General features: G+C 36.7%; 1 protein-coding gene across 2 annotated transcripts; it reads left to right on the top strand.

The window, feature by feature from the left end:
* The first annotated feature begins 395 nt into the window (after window positions 1–395).
* Window positions 396–23,670, top strand: PEX2 (peroxisomal biogenesis factor 2). Of its 2 annotated transcripts, none has more exons than XM_021550584.2 (2): window positions 396–557; window positions 19,163–23,670. In XM_021550584.2, the coding sequence occupies exon 2, from the start codon at window positions 19,182–19,184 to the stop codon at window positions 20,094–20,096; it is 915 nt and encodes a 304-aa protein (XP_021406259.1). In that variant the 5' UTR covers window positions 396–557; window positions 19,163–19,181; the 3' UTR covers window positions 20,097–23,670. The 2 variants fall into 2 exon arrangements, with proteins under 2 accessions (XP_021406259.1, XP_021406258.1); XM_021550583.2 differs by lacking the exon at window positions 396–557 and adding an exon at window positions 601–1,041.
* Window positions 23,671–23,798: the final 128 nt, after the last annotated feature.

A 23,798-nucleotide genomic window follows, 5' to 3' on the forward strand; every position in this document is an offset into this window, starting at 1 on the left:
ACTCTGCTTGTTTCTCCTCTCACACGCCTGTGAATCCGGCCCGTGAACGCTCCGCAGGCCTCCTGCCTCCCCATGGACCCCACCCCAGCCTGCCCTCGACTCCAGGCTGCTCGGTGATCGCGGGGTCGCTTCCCCTGCCACACCAGCGCTCCCCAGGCGGGAGCCCCTGCAGGCCCGGCCGGCCCGCAAAGGGCGGCCCCACCGGCCCCGGGGCTGCCCCGCCCCCCCGCTGCCATTGGCTGCTGCGCCTCACCCGGGCGGCTGATTTGCTGCTCGGGCTGTCAGTCAGACAGCGCGCGGCCCGCCCCGGCGCGGCCGCCGTGCCGGGAGCCCTTCCCGCGCGCCGTCCCGGTCCCCGGAGCGCTTCCTGCGCAGGCGCGCCGGGCGCTGGCGGCGCACTGCGGTGCGTGCGGCCGCCGCTCTGGGCCGCTGCCGCTGTGACCCGGCTGCGGGACGGTGCCCGCGGACCGGGGGGCCGAGGGGATAGCGCCCGAGGCGGCTCCGTCCTTCGCTGGGAGGCTCGAGGCTGAGCCCGGCGCAGCCGCGGAGTCGCGCAGGTCAGTCGGGACGCGGGGCAGGACGAGGCGGAGCGGCTGCGGCGGGCGGCAGGGACCGGGCCTGCGGCAGAGCCCGTCCGGGCACCTCCCGCGGCCCGGCAGTCCCTTCGGCTCAGGCCCCGGCGCTCACGCAGGGCCTGCTTGTAAAAACTTGTGTTTGGCCTCCTGCACTCCCCGGTCGTTCCCGTTCCGTGAGAGCCGCTGGCGTTCAGCCTCGTGGTGCCTCAGCGTGCAGAGACGGGGAGATTTCCAGCTAGGCCCAGGCTAAGAGAGGACAGAGCCCGCTAACGACCTCTGCGAAGAAAAAAGGGCATCATATCGTGTCAGAGGGGTATTATCATCTGAATTGTCATATCAGCTGAGAGACTGAAACATTTATAATCTTCGAAGGTCATTCCTCTGACTGCCTACTATAGGTAGGAAAGAAATCTAAAAACGAAGGTTGCAGCTTTCTACTTTCTGTTAATCAAGTTTTGTTCAGCCTGTAAGTAACAAATCATTGGTTCACTCCAAAACAAATGTGGATTTATTCTGAATGGTCGATGTGTTTTGACGAACAGACAAACTCTGCTTATGACATAGTCCTTACTGGAAACCACAGCACTGTATTTCTTGTATGATCACACCTGTCAGTGTGAAGGAGGTGTTCCCTCAGGGCAAAGATGAAGTATGACTAAAATTTGTACTAAAGGAAGTTTGTACTAAAATTTGAGTCCAAACTACTTTGCTGTTTGATTTCATTGGAAGTTAGTTCTTATCAGACTTTTTTGGAGGTTTTTTTGACATACAGTTTAGCAATAGTTTATAAAGTTTTCTTTTTAAGACTAATGCTGGTTTTATTCTTTTTGAAGATGTGTTTTATCAGCATTTTCTTCAGATTTTTTTTTTCATCTTTCTGCTGCAGTTCCTCCTCAGCAGCAGCTTGTTCTTCAGTTCTTGGCTGTGCAACATGACTAGTTTATCTAATGAAGTAATAAGTAGTAAAACAGCTGAAAGTGTCATTGCTTGTACTTTAATTAGAGTAGCAAATAAGCTATTTAAGGGAGAAAAAAATGTTTTGGGTTTTTTTTTCAGTGTTTGTTTATACTACACGAAGTGATCAATTTCTGTTACTTCCTGTGCAGTTAAATTCACATCTAAAAAAATGTATCAATTAGCTCATTAAAAGAACGATTTTTCTTTTTTAATTTTTAGTGGAAATTGAATAAACCAGTAGGGCACATAATCAGGAGTACTAAAGGGATTTGACACTTATATTTTAATTCCTCTGGAAATTGGTACAGAAATAGATATAATGTCAGTATTGAAACACCTACTTTGGTTGCTAGTGCCTCTAGCATAACATGTTAGTAATAATAATAATAATTTTTTGGAGTTAGTGGTGCATTGATGGTTGGGCTTGATGATCTTAAAGGTCTCTTCCAATCTTAATGATTCTAGGATTCTGTGATTTACTCTTAATTATCATGATGATTGTAGTGTTCTCTGTATTGTAAAGTTTTTGATTGAGTCTGTGAATTAGAAAGTGGAATATGTTTAAAGCTGTTGCCTGTGAAGGTTTTGCAAGGATCTTGTATTGCACCCACTTTCTTGCCTACTTGTCTGGAATTTTTGGGGAGAGTCTAAAAAAGGTGGAGTGTTTGGGCCTTTTTATGTAATGAGAGTTTGTGTGTATATCAGTATTTCAAAAACCTCAGTGTTATGTATATATATTTCCAGTTTTTAAAGTAGGAATTGAGGATGTTTATTATTGAGTACAGAATATTGTGAAATTGCATTAGTCTGGGGCCCAGGCAATTGAAATAACTCTACTTAGCATTTTGCCTCTATTTTTACATCCTTTTAACTCCTAGGCTTATCTTTTTTTCAAACTTGTGGGTTTTTATTTGTCAAGAACATCCTTTTCAGCAAATGAAAAAAATCAGTTCCCATTAATGTTGTTTTAATTAAGTAAATAATTAAAATCGATATCTCTCTGCATGAATGTTAAATTTTCTTTTACTTTTCTTAGAAATGTTGAAAACTGTAAAGTAATAGTGCCAAACTTACATTTATTTGAATCAGCTCATGCTTACGTATCTCATAGCTAATCATAGAACTCTTAGTATAGTAGTACAGATATATAAAATACCATGTTCTGAATTTATTTTTTCCAAAGCTTATTTCTTAGGTAAGGGGCCTTCAGATGCAATATGGACCTACCCTCTTATTAAAGGGCTCCCAAGTAGATAGAATGGCATGGCTCAGTTCATGTTCATAGAGTATTAGGAACTACGCTAGATAGATGTCTGTTCTGTGCAAGGAGGGTGTTTAGATTTGGGAGAGAATTTTTTGTTTGTTTGACAGCTCTGTTTGTCTCCTGTTAGATTCTTTTATTATCCACCCATGTCTGTAGGTGAAGACTTAAGGTTTAATTTCATTAAACACTGTAGTGACTCATAGAAAGATTTTGATACTTAAGATGATCCAGGACATGCAGGAAGTAAATATTCCTGTAACAGACTAAATTAAATTAAACTAAAACTTTTAAACAGGTATTATTAAAATATAAAGACTTGATTGGATTGAATCCTTCATAGAATAGGGTAGGAAAGGTAGTTTTTATTCTGTGATGTTTTTTGACACTGTTACTAACTCAAGGACCTTAATTTGTTCTTTGACATCAAATGCTATAGTGTAAGTCAAAAAAGACGTTTTACCTTCTCTGTTTCTAGTCTTTTGAGGTCACAGTCTTGAAAATGTCTAAAAACTGCTACCTAGAGAATATTTGGGAAGGAAACATAGTATCAATACCAAGAATATGGTGTAAAATAAATGGCTCTTCAATATATAAATCGTCCAAGTGTAAGGAGTGATATGTGAATCCAGTATTAACATATAGCTGAATGTAGTAATGAAGCATGTGGTCTTTCAGGGGAAAAAAAATACCTAAACATTTAATAATTACATGTTCAAAATGTGAGATAGTGGGAATGTCTTTTCTTACTTTTTTAAACATATGAAAGTAGTTTCAAAGCCATGAGGTTCAGAGAGAAGGGAAAGGGGGACAAAGAAGGGAAGACATGGACAGCTTCTTGAAGGAGAATTAGTAGTAAATTAAGCAGTAGACAAAATCAGTCAACAATTTGAGACTATAATTTAAGTACCTTGTTACTCATGTGTTTTATTTCTCTGTTGGTTATAATGGCCTGCTCTTGCAAAACTTCCAAAAATTCCACAGTACTGTTGTTGCACTTGGAATTTCTGCACTTAATCAGTGAAAACAGCAATCAAGAAGATGTAAAGAAACAAATAAATTTGGTCCAGCTAACACTAACTGATAAGCTTCAGACATAAATACAATTTCATTGAATTAGCTTGTAAGCATGGTATGCTCCAATAAAAATAACTAATATAATAATAAGAAATGTGCATAAATGTTTGAATTAAGATAGCACTGTATTTAATAAGAAATGTTCTTCGTATACTACCAATAAATTCATTCTATATTAATGTCAGTCTATCTGAAGAACAAGATATATTACTTTTTTGATACCTTACTTCTTAAACCTTTTAGGTATTTAATGATTTTTAGGCAGAGAGGGCTTTTTTTAAGACTCTCTAGGTAATAACTTTTTCAATAAAGAAGTTCACTGTGTTTATGCCAGTTTAGCATTATTTTCTTTAAGCTATATGGTCTCTGACAGAAACTAGTATAATTTATTTCTTACTCGGTCAGTTAGTGATATTAGTGTCTGCTTTCTCTGAGAGCCTAGTTTAAGTATAAGGAAGTAAGATCAGTGCCCTGGAATGTAGGAAAACATGCTCTGGCCTCTTCAAGGATCTACTTGGAAGAATCCCCCAGGGTCAGGCCCTGGAGGGATGCAGCACAGCTGGTTGATACTCAAGGATCACCTCCTCAGAGCTGAGGAGCAGCAGTCCATCCCAACAGTTATGAAGTCAGGCTAAAATGCCAGCAGCATGCATTGATGAACATGGAGCTAATCACAAAAGTCAGACATTAAAAGTAAATGTGCAGAAGCAGGAAGGGATAACCTGGGAGTAGTGTAGAGACAGTGTGTGAGCATGCATGGATGCATGATTGAGAAAGTCAAGACTACCTGCAATCGATTCTGGTGGCGGATGTCAAAGACAGCAATAATTGCTTCTGTAAATACACCAGTAGCAGGAGGAGTACTAGGGAAGATGTTGTCTCATGGCTGAATGAACAGGGAATGTGGAAAAGGCTGAGGTTATGCAGGCTACTTTTGCTTCCATCTCTACTAGGAAAGACGTTCAGGAGCTGTAGAACACGGAAAAGTCTGGAGCAAGGAAGAGGTACACTTGGGGGAAGAGGTACACTTGGAAGAGGTTTAGGTCATAAAATACTTAAGTAAAGAGGACATAAGTAACGCTCTGGGAATGAACCCATGAGTGCTGAATGAACCATGAGCTGGCTGATACCATTGTGAGGATAGTCTCAATAATTGTCAGACTGGGAGACTGAGGATGGGAAAAGTGCCTGTAGACTGGAGAAAAGTCAATGTTTCTTCTGTTTTCAAAAGGTCAGGAAGAAGTCGGGGAACTAGTCTGATCAACTTTACCTTCATCCCCCAGAAGGATGGAAGGTGATGGAGTATCTAATCCTGCAAATGCTTCTAAAACACATTAAAGAAAATGATCAAGAGTAGTCAGCATAGATTCACCAAGGGGAAGCCATTCTTGACCAACCTGATAATTCTCTACAATGAAATGACCGTCATGGTAAACAAGGGGAGGAGAGTAGATTCTTGCATCAGTAAGTCTTTCAGCATTGTCTCCTGTGACGTGCTCTTGGAGAAGCTGCTGCAGTATGAACTGGGTGAGCAAATAGTCAGGTCAGCATAAAATGTGCTGAACAGATGGACCACAGGGAAGAGCAATCAGTGGTGTGAAGTCTAGTTGGAAGCCGGTAACTACTGTTGTACCCCAGGGGTCAATACTGTGTTCAGCCCTGTTTAACATCCCCATTAATGATCTGGATGATGCAATGTGCAGTTAGAAGATGATAATTTTGTCAATTAAAATCAGTCTTTCAGTGAAATACCCTAATGTAAATTTCTTGCTAGCAAGGTCTGGTTTCCAAATGTTAGCTATTTAGGAAAATTATCTGAATTCACGCCAATTTTTCAGAATATCCAGAAAGTGAATTAAGATTTTCAACATAAATGATAGTATGTTGTTTTATGACTTGAAATGGAAATGGACTCACTCACTGTATTGCTGCTGTAGTTAATGAGGACAGCTGCTACAACTTGTTACCTCTTTTGGACTGCTGAAGTTTATTTCAGTGTGGTATTTTCAAGCAGGCTGCTTATGCTGTTTTGAGGTTTTTATTGGGTTTTCTTGGTCTGTTTTTTTAGAGATAGGGTTGGGCTTTTTTCCTTTTGACAGCTATTAGCATACATATTTTTTCACTTAGACCACTGAAGAGTGTCACACCCTTTCTGTTCCTCTCATTTTAACTAACAAGTGTGCTTTCAATATCGCCTGCTGTACAGCACTCTCTGTAAAGTTAAAAGCAGCAAATAAAAAAAAATTAAAATGGCCAATGTATTGTGCTAAAAAGATGCAAGCTCATAGTCTGATTATGCTGTATATGCACAGAGGAGGTAGCAAGCTCTTCAAGAGTCGCTGTTCCTGTAGCCATGCACCTGACTTAAAACTGCAAGCATAATCAGTTAACATCTAAACTATACAAAAATCTTCAGGAAAGGGTATTGTCTTTTGTAACATGCCTCTCTCAGAGATGGGGGTAGGGGTTTTTTGGTTTGTAGGTGGAATACAAGAACTTCAGAAGTTTGAGTTTATTTAAGACTCTCTTGAAAAGGAAACTAAATTCATATTTTTCAGAGTAAGTGGAAAATATAAGAGAAATAAAAAACTTTGAGGTAGAGGAAAAAATGGACATACACAATATAGGAAGAAAGAGGAATTACAACAATTGTGCAGCTCTTGATACAAGGTTGATTCTGACTAGGTCTGGGCACTTTTTCCTTCTCCTTCAAGGGAGGACTTAAGGTTTTTTTGCCTTCAGGAGGAAGCTGAATTAAATGCTGCCAATATTCATTGTGTTTGTATTTGTAGCTGCCTGGGAGCAATGTCCCTAAAAATCTTGTCTTTGACACTCCTTATCCCCTGTCTTGATTTTTGCTAATATTTTGAGTGGAGTTAGAAAAGAAAGGAGTTAATAAAAATTTAAATTCTAAGAAAACTTGAAAAAATACATTAAAATAATAGTATTCAAAAGTAATATTAATTCTGTAGTCAGAGAAACAGAAAAAAAAATGTCACAGGATGGGTTTGCTAAGGAGGAAAAACTTTTCCTGAAAGGGAAATTAATATAATGCCATGACACTGTGGGGCATATCTAAATCATGAAGGGAAATACACATTGGAATTGCAGAGGTATTTTAGAAGCTGTAACAGCATACAACCCAGGCTGCCTAGCAAGGAAATTATTCCTCTTCTAAACTGTTACTTGTAATACTTGTATGCAACCATTCTGTTGATTCTACAATGCTAATACAGGATTGAGGAGAAGTGTGATGGAAGTGTTTCGGTCTTCCCTTGTGTGCTTGAAGTTCCCCTAATTACCAAGTAGTAAAATTGTCAAGGACTGGGGACACTAAACACATCAAATTTTCCCAGCGCCCCTAGTAGTCATTGTGTATGCCCGATGTTTCAAGGTACAATCAAACCAGAAAAGCTGAAAGTGGGGAGGAATTGCATAGTGTTACTTATTTAAACAGAGTAGCCTCTCACTTGCAAGTCAGCATGAATCCTACAGTGGTTTTGTATGAATAATTACTTTCATTTTTCAAAGACAGCTAAAAGTTTCATTATTTGTGTTTGCAGTGTTGTGGTGTTTTGCTGCACATATAGCACGTTGAGATTGAAGACAAAAAGAAGAGTTCTTCAAGTCAAACAAAAGGCTTGTGATTCTGTCTTGTGTTGACTGGTGGTGGATGTAGGAGTGTGATGCTGAGATGCAAAGGCATCTGGTTTCACGATTACCTGGTTTTCCTGACCCTGTTGTTCTTTTTAGTGTAACTGCATGTATCTTGTCTGATTCTGTGGTGACCTGTTTGCATACTAAATCTGCAGAAAAATAAATTTAAATAGGTTGGGCTTTTGCCAGTTCAACGTGCAAAAATGATTAAATTGAAGTTCAAATGAGTACTAGTGCTAATCTGTAAGATAAGGGCAGAATAGACGGTAGAAGTAAAATGGGAGACAGTGACTGTAGCTGTCAAAAATTACATTACCTTAGGTTTTTAAAGAACACGAACCTGAAAAATGAGACATTTATGTCGAGTACTGCTCTTTATGCTTGCTTGAGAGTTTTTGATTATAATTAGATCAAATTATTCATAAGTTATGCCATATAAAGCCAAAATTTAAAACATAGAGTGAATAGGCTTGTCTTTTTATTGATGCAGGACATTATTGGTTCTAGCAAATCATAAATATATACAGTCTGTAACAACACATTTTTACATAGAGTCCTCCATTTGGTACAGATGTTGACAGGAGTTAATTATGACTTAGGCATTTAGGACCACTTTTACCATTGTTATCTAATAAGTATTTCTAATAAAAAGTAAAGAACCTTATGTTCCTGCAGTGCAGTATTTGGATCAGCATTGTTGCACTTGCATATTGCTGAATATTCATGACTGTGCAGTTGGTATGCATATGTATGTGAAAAGGAAGAAAGTTGGAATAAAATCTGGGCAGTGACTGTGTTCCGTAAATGATAAGCACAAGTGTTTTATGCAAGGGCTCTGTCATCTGTGGTAAATTGTATCAGAGTATGTAGAGCAGGTATTGCTTCTGAATCTCTTGCATGTATCTTCTCAATCTTCATCCTGGCATCTCCATATTTACCTAGTGATCCATTTTTATGAATCAGACAGGTTGGAGCAGAACAGAGACACAGAGCTATGAAATGAGGATTTAGGTTAGATTACTTTTTGTTTGGTTTTTAGGTAGTTTAAATGGAAGAAATGTAAGGAGGGGCATGGAAAAAATGCATAAAATTGGGTTGACACTGTGCTTGACAAATAAGGGGATGTGAGATACAGTGCCCTTACAACAATGAAATGCAGATGTTATATATATCATGAGGTATAAGACCAACTTTTCAGAAAAGCAAAAGTAACCAGAAAAGGAAGAGTTATGGCTATAACTGCCCTCTCTGGAAGAGTTACGGCTATAACTGCCCTCAATGTCAATGTACTTACAACTGTGCATTCATGTTCTGTTGTTGATTGGACTGTTCTGAAATGGAGCTGCATATCTCTGTCACCAGGTGACATTTCACCTGCTTTACATAAAAGTTCACACATTTACTAAGCCATGCATTCTTTTCACTGCTGCACAGCATTGCAGTATTACTTAGCCATCCTTTTACCAGAACCTCATATCCTTATCACACCCAAAATGTCTTCAAATACAAGAGTGTCTCAGTCATCTGTTGATCACATCAGCAGGTGAGACCTACATTATTAACTTCATTCTTAACTTTGCTTACCTTTTGTATCTCCTGATACTGGTTTAGTCAGAGATGTTGCCCCTTCCTTACAAAGGGCTGTTTCTCCCAGCTAACCATCACAGTTGCCATTCTGTTCAATACTTTATCCAAATCTTTCTTCAGCATTTTAGTTCATCAACAGTAAAGGTAAGGCACTTCTCCAAATAATTGCTATTACCTGGTTCCAAAGAAAAAAGTCTTTTGTGTACGAGACACATATTTCTCTCAGCATCTAGATCAAGGGATTTTTAATCATGTTTTTTGGAAGTCTTCAAGTTACAATGCAGCTTTGTTTTTTACACTTTCAGTTTTTTATCACCGATTGCTTTAAAAGGAACAACAGCTAGGTTTCATTTAGTGTAACAGAGGATGAGAATTTATAAGTGAAACTGACATGTCCTGTTAGAGATGAATTTGTAATTTGATGTACCTAAGGAGCAGGATGACAGAAGAGGAAATAAAATGAGGGAGGAAGAGAAAAAGGATATGGGATTAAGAATAATAGTTATGGAACATTAGCTTGTTATGTGTTTTATCTTCCTGTTTATTCCAGTAAATGAAAATTAGGGCTTATCAAAAAAGTTGGTAGGATGATGCTGTCTCTGACTTCTATGATATGAGGAATACAAATATACTTTGAGGTTTTATAACTTTGAATTGAGCATCACAAATTTTAAAAGGTAGTATTTTAAATATTAGTTAGGAGGTAATTATCAGATCTGGTTGTTTGGATCGAATAATCTGTCTCTTAAGAGTGCTGACTGATGACAAATTTTATCTAAAGTCAGTAGAAGCTTTTAGCATTCAAAATATCTTAAGGATGGCCAGTAATAGTCTTGGTTGCTAGCATTCATCGAGGGGATGTGTTACACTGATGTGGGATTTTCGGTTTCCATCAAATGCTGCCAGAAATGACTGATTTACAGCTTCTAACAGTGCAGCACTTACCTGCTGCTCTTCATTACTGTTGTATCAATTCTGGCTCTTCTGAGCTGGTTTTGATTTTGTAACTTGAAGTCCCAATATTTTGATTCTGGCAGGTAGTTTATGGAAGATAAATCAGTGAGCTATCATTAATGTTTCCTTGCTGTCTCCAGGCATTCAGTAGTGGCTAATCTCTTGTATCTCATTTTATGAAATCTAAGTTTACTGAGTTAAAACTGGAGAAGCAGCCTGTGATTTGAATGTGTCTTTGTTTTGTGCTTGGTCTTTGGATGTTAAATGTAACTTTAGCTTTTAGCATTGTGGAATTATTTACTAGTTGCTCACCTAACCTCCGTAATAAAATTCTTAATTTTATCTATGTGATTTGTTTGTTACAGTCATTCAGTGTTTTCCTTGAATTTGTCTATTTTGAAAAGTAGTTCTTTCTCCCAGGAATATAAGAAATAAAGAATAGTTTATGTGATTGCAGTGTGTTACTGACTTTTCAATTAGTATTAGTAGTTATTCTAAACAGTTAAAGAATCAATTTAGGTTCTTTAGAAAATGATATGTATTTGTCTGAAGTATATAGGAATCCAGATAGTAATACAAAATCAATCTTTTTTAAGGTTATTTGAGGTAATGATGTAGTGATAAGTTAATTTTACAGTTATTAAGAGACAACGCAGTTGGGGCTCCCAATTAGACTTTGATCTGAGGATATTTCTCTCTGCACTTGATAAGCAAGAAAGAGATGAGAATTAATGGTGAGACATGAAGCTTTGAGCAGCTGGGGTCCATGTTTTGTGTTATGAGAGTTGGTGTAAAGGAAGATTTTAAAGTTAACTGAATATGTATAGTTTGATTTCTCATCTTTAAAATTTAGTGATTTTAAATTGACATCTAAAATATCCTCTGCTATTTGGAGTACCCAGAAAGAACAGTTAAATGATAAATTTTCACAAAGAAAAAAGTAGAACACTCCACATTAAAAAAATTCTCAGCATTCTTGTGATGGGTGAAAAGGTAGTTTTGGTTGCTATCTGTTGACACCCTAATTTTATGAACATCAAAGGAGGGATAGCAAACCAAGGCTATGGCTTGCTTCCTTGCTCTCACACACACCCAAAAATGGCAATGCACAATACCAAATGTATTGTAGCTCCTGAAGGAAAAAGGGGCTGTTTGTTAGCGTTACATCCAGAGAGGAGATGATTTCTAGCATGCCCACTCTACATCCTGCTCCCTCATGCTTGGACCATTGATCTCAATGCTGGGACTTGGCAGAGTGTAGTCAGTTGAAAAGGCTGAAAAATTGCTACCTTTAATATATTCCCTGTTGTTTCTTTGTGTTGAGATAGCTAATAAAATAGTAATAGTGAATGTTAAGAGTCTTTATATCAGGAATTCTTCCATGGTCTGGAAATTAAAAGAGTTGTCCAGGCAGAAGTAATACAACATGATTAACAATGAAAATAAAGGAATAGCATAGGAATGTAAGAATAAAATTGATTACTCTGAAGAACAAAATAAGTTTCAATTTACAAAGCACAAGAAAAGAATCAATGAAAGGGTCCAAAACTGAGTAAGAGGAGGCATGAAAGGATAAGTCCATTACCTAGATCTGTTATTAAATAAGAAAGGAGAACAAGGAACAGACTTTCAAAGACTGATTCTTCCCTTCATACTTTGTAAAAGAGATATATTGTGACCTGCTACTTTCATAAAATTAATCTTAGACAGGAAATAAGAGTGGAATCAAAGCACAGAAAGAATAGCCTAAGGAATCTTAATACAGATGTGCTCAAGTGGCAAATCCTAATAAAATTCATCCTAGAATGATTGAGGAATTAGGCACTGCTGATTTTATTTATTTATTTAATATCCCAGAGGGTGGAAATAGCCAGCAAAATGTGTTTGTGTGTATCTGGTTTTGTGCTGCTTTATTCTTCTGCTAAGAGAATTATTGAAACTGTCAGTTTTGATTCCAAATAAAGGTTCAGGAGTAAATAGTTTAGCAATTAATTTGTATCTAATGATGTGTAGAAGAGAAATGGTAAAACAGCCAGCATGGTTTGGTGAGACCTGTTTGTAAGAAACCCCAATATTTTTCTCTTCTGAATAAGAATATCAAGTTTAGTAAGAGGAAAGCTTTAGTTACAATGCAGCTTTATTTTAATAAAATCTTTTTCCCTACATGAGCAAACTAGGGAAATGTAATATCAATACTGTCTCCATTAGATGTTGATGTTATCAGTATCAAGTTAAAAATTGCCTTTTCAGAGTAATTGTCTATAGTACCCTGTCAAGATGAAAAGGCATTAGTGAGTTGGATGATGGCAGAGAAAATACTTAGAAAAGTTATTGATGGTACAAGCTGGAGAGAGGATGAGAGTTTAGGGTTTTCTTTTTGCCTTTGTTTTAAACATAAGATCTAAATCCAAAATACTGTTGATGAGTTTGGAAAGTGTAAAGTCAACAAGATGAAAAACAATGCAAGCATTTAACATGAAAATCTCAAAATACATTAATTCAAAACAGGAAATAATTATACATGAAGATGTAGTAGATCTCTAGGTGAATTGCTGCTGGGAAAAAATTAAAATTGTTGTTTTGTTGTGGATTTTACTTGGGTTTTCAGTTTGGATTGGTTTTTCTAAAGGATCATACCAGGCATGTTGTAGGAAAGCAGATTTGGTCTCATTTGGCAAATATAATTGGTTCTTTCACCTGCCTTTTGCTCTTGAGAAGGTGCAGCATAATGGAAATTTTTTGTTTTTCTTGATTTCTGATATGGAATGAAAACTGTCCTGATTTTTACTAAACATGCTTTATACTGAATATGAGAAGAAGAGTCTTTGTAATCATTAGAGCCATAAACCACTGGAACAAACTACTTAGAAAACTGCAGTTAGCTTTCTTAATAGGCACATATATTTCAGTATATTCTTGAACCTGTGTTTGTGCTGTGTTAGGATTTGATGGTCTCTGTTAGTCCATTCCATCTCTCTGTAAATACAGTTTTAGACTATATGTCTTGTCTACACAGAAGAGATTGTGTAAAATAATTAAATCACAAATTCAGCTATGTTAGTTTGTGCTACTGTGTATGTGCTGCTTATGCATCCTAAATATAATTTTAAGTTCACAGAATGAACTAGGTTGGAAAAAATCTTTGAGCGTCGAATTGAACCTATGACCTAACAATTCCTCATCAACTAAACCATGGCACTGAGTACCATGTCCAGTTTTTTTTAAACACCTCTAGAGATGGTGACTCCACCACCTCCCTGGACAGATGATACCCAGTCTCTCTTTCAGTGAAGAATTTTTTCCTGATGTTTCACCTAAACTTTCCCTTGCACAACTTAAGACTATGTCCTCTCATTCTGTCACTGTTTGCCTAGGGGAGGAGACCGATGCCAGCGTGGCTACAGCCATCTTTCAGGCAGTTGTAGAGAGTGATAAGGTCTCCCTGAGCCTCCTTTTCTCCAGGCTGATTTTATTTAGCTCCCTCAATAGTTCCTCATAGGGTTTATGTTCCAAGCCCCCCACCAGCCTCATTGCCCTCTTCTGAACGCGCTGAAGCATCTCAAAGTCCTTCCTAAACTGAGGAACCCAGAGCTGGACACAGCATTCAAGGTGCAGCCTCACCAGTGCCAAGTACAGGGGAAGAATGACCTCCCTGCTCCTGCTGGCCGTGCTACAGGCTAGGATGCTCTTGGCCTTCTTGGCCACCTGGGCACGCTGCTGGCTTGTGTTCAGTTGGCTGTCGACCAGCACCTCCAGCCTGGGCACTGTCCAGTCACTCTGTCCCCAGTCTGTAGTGCTGCAGGAAATTGTTGTGGCCAAAGAGCAGGATTCAGCACTTGGACTTGTTAAACCTCATGTTGTCAGACTTGGTCCATCTATCCAGCCTGTCCAGGTCCATTTGCAGAGCTCTTCTACCCTCCAGCAGATCGACACATGGTCCCAGCTTGGTGTAATCTGCAAATTTACTGATGGTGGACTCAACCCCTCATCCAGATCATCAGTGATGATATTAAACAGGACTGCTCCCACCACTGGTCCCTGAGGGACACTACTAGTCACTGGCTGCCAGCCATTAGGAACAAATTTTGGTTTTTAATTTAATATGTCTTTATTTTCCTTCTCAAAAAGTGATTTGACAGATCATACTTAAGGCTTCTGCATGTATGTCTATTTGTCATTTATAATGATTATGCTAGAAAAGCAGGGAATGCAATTGCAGTAGCTCTGAGATAGAAACCCCTTGATTACTCATCCACGGAGAAAAGCCCTGTGGAAAAAATGGCACCCAAGAGGTTACTTGGATTTGTATATTTCTTCAGGCAAAGTTTACAGACCTGTAAATTTAAATGTAGAATTTTTGTGGGCAGAATGCATTGACAAATGTGCCTGATGGTAATACATCTCCTACTGATAGTCCCAGAACAGGTCAATAATACTGCTTATATTGATAGTAGCAATGCAGGAGATGTTACTTGGTATTATAGCTAAAATCCATGTTATCCCCTTAATTATAATTACATTAATATTGACAGGCTGTTGACAATACTCACATTACTATTGATAGATTTCTGTCAATAACATGTTTCCAAATAAAATATATTCATTCATAATTTCTACAAAGCTCAGTATCAGCACTAATATACACCAGAAGAAATTCCTTTTTTCCCTAGTGATGCACAGTAGTTTGTTGTTTTTGTTGTTGTTTTTTTTTTTTTTTTGTACTGTGCAAGTGGGATTGTTTATTTGTTTGGTTAAAAAAGACAAAACAAACAAAATACAGGCTATTTAAGAAAGGAACATTTTAGGGTTTTTCAATTGTTTTTTTGTTTTTTTTTTTTTTCTTCTGGCAGGCAATTCTTTTACTTTTTCTATGCAGTCTCTCTGACAGTATAAAGGAACAACCTTACAAGTACCAGTCTTTACTACTTTAAAAGTATTTATCTAAAAGGTTCATCACACGTTGAATTCATTATATATCTGAATGTTGATACCTGCCTCTTTCATTATTGGGTCTATGATTTGGGGTTCTTATGTTTTAAAAGTGACTTGAAAAAAGAATTGAAACAGTAAGGATGAGAAATAGAATTTAATGAAAAAACATGAAGAAAAACAAACATTCTATATTCTGTGTAGCTCAGCAAAATATGGAATGCAAAAATAACATAAAAAGTATAAGATAAATGTCTTAGCACTTATAGGGTGTGTTTTTAATTTAGTTTTAAGTTACTATAGTTCTAATTTTTACTACTGCGTGCAAAAACAATATAAACTGAAAACCAACAAATTTCTAAAAGGACTTTGCATAGAAGTATTTTTTAAAGGGAAATTTCCTACCATAACAAAATTGAGATTAAAATTTAGGGCACTTCTCTCAAAGAAACAGTTGCTCTTATTCAGCTCATTAGGACACTTGAAGATAATTTCATAGGACAATGCGGATTTCAAACTGTCCCTTTCAATATTTGCCTAAGAGAAATAAATATCTTCCCTTTAAGTGCAATAAAACCGTAGATCAATTCAGAAGAAAGCAGAGTGGATAGCAGAACATTAAGCACACGGAAGTGTGCTTACATATTAAAATCAGAAGTATATGGATATAATCTTTAGGTAACTTACAGAGTCCAGTTAACTTCCATGGGCTATGACAAGCTTTAAATGTTCTTAGCAGGAAAGAACTTCAGAACAATGCCCAGATCTATTGCTTGAATTGAGAACACTTAATTTTTCATAAAAAAGAATGCCTTTTTTTTTTCCTTTTTTTAAAACATAGCTATGTTACAAGCATCCTTAGTGTTGTTTGATAGTCTTCCTGTTCCATGCCTAAACATGACTACAAATTCAATCAATTTGATAGCTGGTAGTTCAGGAAGAGACATTAAAAATGACACCATTAAACAATATATATGGTGTTGATTCTGATTTTTTTAAAAAGAAGACTTGTTGGATTTGGCAAAATTTCATGGTTAACGAACAGTAGTTGCTGCTCAGGCATGTTGTCTCAAAAGTGGTCCCCATTTTCTGTATACAAAGTTCCAGTACACTCTGACAGAGTCAATAGAATTATTTCCTTCAAATATAGTTCTGTGTAGGATGATGGACATGAAAAAAAAAAAAAAATCAATTAGATTCTGCAATGAGGCAATGGGAAGGTCAAGCTCCGAGTCTGAGAGAAGATTTTAGTCTACTCTCTTGTGAAAATTGGGAATAAATCAATTGCTAAAATGGATACATCAGGCATCATTTGGTCATTTCAGGAATTTCTGGGGGTGGAGATTTCAGTCTTGGTAGACAGAATGCTCCAGCTTCCTTGTTTCCAATTAGAATTTCTCATGTTGCCTATTTCATTGCATCTCACAGAAAACTTAGGCTTAATATGCTCTGCAACCCTTAGGAAATAGAAGAAAATAGTAGATTATTCATAGACCACTTCTTAGCTGACTTATCCTTTAGGTTGAACCGTCTGAGTTCCTTGAAGTTCTTCTCATGTATCAGGACCAGGGGTTCCCTGATGGTATTAGTTACAGGACTCTTTTCAGTTTGTTGTCATTTCTTTTGTACTATTCATAGAAAAGAGGCTAAACTGGACTTAGTATCCCAGGTGTAGATTCACCAATGACAAGTGGAGGGTAATAAGCACATTTTTCAGTCTGCTGGCTATACATATTCTAATGTGCTGCAGGAATGCACTGGTGGCTTGTCTTTAGCATGCTGCCTGTCCCCACATCCTCTTTTTCAAAGCAGGTGTGCAGTCATGCAGGCTCACAGACTATGTGTATTTCATGATCCATCATAATCATGTGGATTTGACACATTTTACTTTGTCTTCAGAAAATTTCTGATAAGTCATTCTTTACTTGCTCAGGTTTCTTTAGATAATATAGCTATAATGGGATAAAAAAATCTGTAAATATTTAGTCTACCTTATTTATGAGAAACCTACAATAGAAATTGCTCATAGCACCTACAGTAATGAAAAACAGTTAGAAAAAATACTGAACTGATGTTGGAGGAAAAAATGGTTGAACTGATATTGGAAAATAGTCTTAGTAAATGGATCAAGGAAGTTGATACGATGTCCCTTTTGAGTAACTAGCATTTCTAAAGGAGGTTTTGTTTGTTGGGAGCTATATAGAACACTGAAACAAGTTGAACAAAGTGAAATTAGTAGAACAGAAAGTGAAGAAAACATTAGACTTTCTCAGATTATGAATGAATAACCAGTGACAGGTTCTAGAGCAGGTGGTTATCAAAGGCTCTGAAATGAAAAGATAAGGGATAGGAAGGTGAATGATCATTGGTGCTGTAGTTTTTGAAGTGATGCAGCAAAATCCAGTAGGGGTTGAATTGACCCCTTTGATCATAAATTAGACGAGGGAAGTTACTTGGATCATACTGGAAAATGTTGCCTGTGCTTTGGTTTCTGCTGCAGAAGAGATTAAGTGTGAGGGAGACAGGCTTAGGTATATTGCCTATGTATCCTGGTTTTTCCAGCTGGTGTGAGTTCACGCAATGAACCCTACAGCTGTTTGCCCAGAGGTGGTAGCCTTATACCACCTTCAGCCATGTTTTGCCTGCTAATAAGAAGGGAGGAGTTTAAAAAAGCTGAGTGGAGCTATTGTATGCTCTACCCATGTAGCAATCTTAGGTGATTGGAAACTACTGTTATACACCCTACACTAAGGACAAAGTCACATTTCCTTGCAGTGATAACTAATGATAAATATGGAAAACAGAAAGGAAAGCTACAGATGATGTTATATACTGTTTTAAATCTTCTCGGGTATTCTTTTTCAGCAAACATGGTTGTTTGTTTGAAGGATTTTTTTTTTTTTTAGTATTCTTGGCATCATTAGCAACCATTGCTACCAAGAGCCTTTACAGTACCTTTACTCACAGTAATCTTGTATGGTTATTTTTCTCTTACAAACAAGAATTTGAGGCACTACCTCCTATACTTTCTCCAGAAGGCTGTGGACTCCTTACAGATCTGTTATGCAAAGAATCTGGTTTAGAAAATGAAATATGTTGCATACTGAAAATATTTTTGAAAATACTTCTGAATCACTTTGGGATTTCAACTCTTGACAAAAGGAAGCAAAAATTGGTTACCCCACAATTTTGCATTGAGATGTTACTTGTATTTTGTTTTGGCAATTTATTGCATTTATTTCTCAGCCAGACTTCCAGATGCAACAACATTTAAAAGAAGCTATTTTTAATTTTTTCTTTTTCTATGATGCTTGAGCAAGAGGCGTATACATTTGTTGATGTTGCTATTACACATTAAACATCTTGCTGGAAATATTATGCAAGTAGCACAGTCCCACATCCATCAAAAACACTCTAGAAAATATATGCAGTCTTCAGTGAAGTACTGTATAATAATTTATGCCTGGATGCTGAATATTTCTTTAATCTCATATGACTTTTCTCTAAACAACCCACTGTGTTTATTGAGAAAATTTTATTTTTTTATTTTATTCCCACCTTAATTTCCATACATATCTTTCTGTATTTCCTAAATTTGTCTGTATTTCTATGGTTTTGCTTTCAGCTGTAGCAATTTAAGTGTTCGTTAGGCAACACTTGGTCTGCCTCACTCTTCTTTCCCAGATTTTTTGGTTAGTATTTCATTTTCCCTATTTCTCCATAAGACACCATATAGTGTTGCTGTTCTTATTTCTGATGCATTTTAAGGTTCAATTGAATATTAAAATTATACCCTGCAATATTTTTAAATGTATATATAAATTCATTAATATGTAAATATATATGAAAATTTGTGGAATTTTCTGAATATCTAGATGACGTTGAACACTTGTTTATAATCAAATGTTAACTCTTTGTGAGAAATGATCAAACATAATTTCTTCTAAAAATAAGATTTTAAACTAATTTAAATGTGTACTAATATTATATCAATGTAAAGCTTCCCTAAAGGAATTGTGACATATTAATAACACATTTATAGAGCATTCTGAGAACTTTGTTGTTTCTTGTCTATTGGTGGTATATTACAAGTTTGTTATTTTTAATAAAAATAGAAATAGGAAATACTCCACTATACTAAAATCTATTTGTGTTTTATTTCTAGAAAGTTTATTTGTGAAGAAATGGCCTCCAGCATTGGAAATGAAAAGAGTGTGAATCCTGTGCTCAGAATAAGTCAGCTTGATGCTCTTGAACTAAACAAAGCCCTGGAACAACTAGTATGGTCCCAGTTTACCAGCTGTTTTCATGGATTTAAACCAGGGGTATTGGGTCATTTTGAACCAGAAGTAAAAGCATTTTTATGTCTTATATTATGGAAATTCACTATCTATTCCAAGAATGCAACTGTGGGGCAGGCTATACTCAATATTCAATACAAGAATAACTTATCTCAGACAGAGAAATACCAACCTTTGAGCAAACACCAGAAGTTATGGTATCTTATTTTCACTGTTGGGGGAAGATGGTTGGAAGAAAGATGTTATGATTTATTTAGCAATCGTCAACAGCAATCTTTCTACAAACTTAAGAGCTGTATAGGTTTTGGATCTGGACTTCTTAAGCTTTGTGGACTTGTAAATTTTCTGATTTTTCTTCGGAAAGGAACATTTGCAACACTTACAGAACGCATTCTAGGAATTAGGTCAGTTTTCTGCAAGCCGCAAAATATTCGTCAGATAGGATTTGAATACATGAACAGGGAACTCTTATGGCATGGCTTTGCTGAATTTTTGATATATCTGCTACCACTCATTAATGTACAGAAGCTGAAACTTAAAATTTCCTCTTGGTGTTTGCCTATTGCAGGTCTTTCCAATAATGAAAACACATTAGCAGCTCAGTGCAGGGAATGTTCACTATGTGGAGAATGGCCTACCATGCCACATACCATAGGCTGTTCACATGTTTTTTGTTACTACTGTATTAAAAGTAACTTTTTATTTGATATGTATTTTACATGTCCTAAATGTGGCTCAGAGGTACAGAGTCTTCAGCCATTGAAGTATAAAATTGAAATGACAGAATTGCCTGTCTGATATGAAGTTGATTTCATTTTATACTGTACATGCTATATATCAAAGAGATTAATGGAAGAATTCAGAAATTATTGAAAGCAGACTGCTGAAAGATGCTTTTGGGGACTCTAATTTATGTAATATGTATTTTTACTGGTCTTAGGTTTTTACTGAGTAACAGTGCCATAATGCCCTACCCCACTTGGCAGGTCAGGGGAAGGTAGTTGAATTTAATCTGGGGCGTGTGTGGGAGAAACAACAACAACATTCTCAGGAAGTTCAAGAAGAACTTTTATTTGCAAACTTAAGAACATTCCAATTGATTAAGGCACTTGGCAAACTTAGACTTAACAATCTTTAACTTACCCAGACACAGTGCCATTACCAACTTACCTAGTAGATGAATTAAGTGGGAAAGTTGTTCTTTTCAAGCCTAAAGAATAATTTTAAATTTTAATTCCCAATATGATGTTACACTAAAAAAAAACAAAGGTATAAAGAATATTTAAGGTAAACAGTGCACTTTCTAGACCTTTATGGGATGACAATTATTTTCCTCAGGCAGCCATGTCTCTGAGCTTCAATTACATATATATTGTCTTCCCTCAGAAGCTGAGGGACAAAACCCATCATCCATTGGAATGTGGCAGATATTTATGGTAACCCACATTCTTCTGAGCTAGCGACTCTGAAGAAAACTGTTTACTCACAAGATGCTGTCTGTAGGAGTTGCCACTTATCTTTTTTTGGTGTGGTCTAGGTGGGTGACAAAACTCAGAGTTCACTTCCACACAGAAAAATATCAAACACATTTATGTGCATATTAACATATGAAAGTAGGTAATTTCCTGCTTTTTGCTTTCACTATTTGCTTTCTTAGTTGCCTTTGCAACATTTTAATTGTTCTAACACTTCATCCATTTACTCTTCAACCTGGTTTTATAGGATTACTTTCCTTATAATTGCAATCATTTTTTAACAGGAAGTGTTATTCAGCAGAGTCTTATTAACACAAAAATATATTGCATCCTCTTTTGAATCTTAAATTGTCAAAAACATACACAGTTAAATTAAATAAATAGCTTTATTGTGGCTCTGTTCTTGATTGGCAATCATCAATAGTCAGTCCCAAAAATAGCAGGGTAACAGCTGATTGAGTAACTTTGATCTACTTTTATGAAATGGTTTATTACATTCTTCATTCTACATTCTGATTAGAACAACCCACTAGTCTATTTGTTTGAAGATCTTAAATTCTAGGTTTGATCTTTAGAGTGACACACAGTGCTTTCATCTGATGTAATTAGATATAGTTAGCGGGTGGGCAGCCAAAAACTTCATTAATTCTGCTGCTGTTCTGTGAGTCAACAGAGATTTCAGAGCAGGTGCTTCCAGATACTGTGCTGCAATATTATTTGCTGTCAGATATGTGTATTAGTAGCCTACCGTATTTCTGTTATTTGCTGTTGCAATTAGAACCAGCAGGTGCAAACGTATTTTAATTAGAGTATGAAAACTGGCAAGTCATTTGGAGAGCATCCTGAAGATACTTTTTATTCCTGAAGGAATTTTTTATGAATTGTCCTCCAAATCACTTAATGGCTTTTCCCAAAGACATGTTTTATGAATGCTGACTTCAAGGTGATCAAATGTCTCCAGAAACACTACCAACATTTTGGTACTTCAGTCTTTATCTGTGTTTATTAATAAAGACTTGTATGCATCCAAAATCTAGTGTTTGTAACTTAAAATCATAGCACACCTTTGTTTGCTGTGGACTCTTCATTTATTCTGAAGTCTCAGAGCAATTTTTTATCAGAAGAGCATAGATTCTCTGTATTGGCCTCTGCTAGGTGTCATGCCCTTCTTAGGTTGGAGTTCGCTTCTTTCCAATATAGAAATGTTTCATTTTCCTGAATATTAAAGAATGTTATCTTCCTTTTTCATTCCATCTCCCTCTGTCCTGCTGTTTGATGTGCATAAGCTGTATGAATTTCCTGGGGTTTGTTTTGTCTCTTGCAGCTTCATGCAGGTAAAGTTTGTGCTCTGTTTTTCATCCCTGTTACACTATCAATAAAAAACCTGTTTCAAGCAGTTTAGTACCTCTGTTGTACAGCTGGTTTCTGCTGGCTCTGCTTTACTGTTACTATCACACTTTACTGTTGGTTTGTTTTGGTATTTTTTTTCCTGGAATTAAACTTCTAATGCTTAACTTATGTTGACTTATTATAGCAAAGCATTGGCCTACTTCTGTACCACGTCCTCATCACTGTGTTTGGTTTGTAGCTGATAGTATTTACAAAGTTTGTGAAGTCTGTGTATTGTGGCATAAATGGTTTTTGTTACCCTAAGAACCTAGATCTTTAGGTGGGGTTTAGTTCTTTTATTTTACATGCAAATAAGCAGGTACCAAGCATCTCACAGAAGTAGGTGGTTTGGGAAAATAATGGTTTTTTATGTCAGATAAAGATTTTTTTTTTATCTCCCATATGGTGAAACCTTTGCTCAGTCGTAGTCACTAATGAGACCAGGGTTCCAACTTGAATATTGAAAAACTACCAGCTTACCTTTATAGTACTTCAATATTCAGCATTTTCCTGAAGCACTTTAAAATTAAAAATACACTTTTTCAAATATTCTGATTCTGTTTTATTGTGTCTTGTGATCTATAAGTTGCAAGAGAGTCTTCATTGAAGATATTACAGGAAAAAAAATCAGATCCTTTGTAGACTAATCAAAGGATAATTAGTTTTACATATTAATTACCTTGATAATTTGTCCTCATAAACATATTTTTCAGGTTTAAACTACTTTAACAAAGGACTGCTACATCTGGTCCTACTTCCTGCAGTAAAGAGAATAAATTTTGTTTTGGAATGTTAATCTTTAAACAAAAGTGGATTAGTATTCAGCTACCATTAGAATGTACTTGTGAGTAGTCATACGTGCATCAGTGAAAAGGATAAATGCTTAGAATTTAAGGACGCTAAAGGACCAGAACTTCTATTCAGTCTTGGATAGGAGTTATAGCCTTGTGTTACCAGTTTTCATTGTGCTCTGTTGACTTGGTGTGCTACATGAACATTTTCATTATCAAAAATCAAAGTGAAGGCATAAATGAAACAGACTAATTACATTAATAAACATACTAGAAAACTTTTCATTTCTTCATTTGAATGAGAATTACCAGTTGCCACAAAGTGTGATTGGGGAGGCATTCAGATGAAAGGAGTCAGAGAATGTTGTTTTTTACTTCCACAAACCATTCCATCTACTATGTTTGTTTTAAGGGAGGTCTTATAAGTAACTTTATAGAAGACTTAGAAGTGGGAGTTCCTCTGAAAGAAATGAGAGGGATAGTATTTGCTTCCCACCTTACTTGGAAATACTTATTTTTTTGTAAGTGTGTGGTATGATGAACAAGGATGAACTCAGCATTAGTAAAGAGACGATGTGAAGAAAGATGAAAGATATGTATTTGCTAAATACAATCTATTATAATGTCCTTGTTTGAGAATACTAATGCAATTGTTACCTGGGATGTGTCATTCTTATGAAAACCAAGTTGACAAATAAATGATATTTTTTAACAGGAGGTTTTGAGGTTTGCCTTTTTCTTAAGAGAGTTTTTCTGGAATGGTGGTTATTTCTTACTCAGTGGGTGACTTCATACTTTGTCATTTATGAGACTAAAGTGCAAAGTGAGAAACTAGTTTAGACTTC

Source organism: Lonchura striata, chromosome 1 (genome assembly GCF_046129695.1).
Source record: "Lonchura striata isolate bLonStr1 chromosome 1, bLonStr1.mat, whole genome shotgun sequence".
In the NCBI taxonomy this organism is placed as follows: Eukaryota; Metazoa; Chordata; class Aves; order Passeriformes; family Estrildidae; genus Lonchura; species Lonchura striata.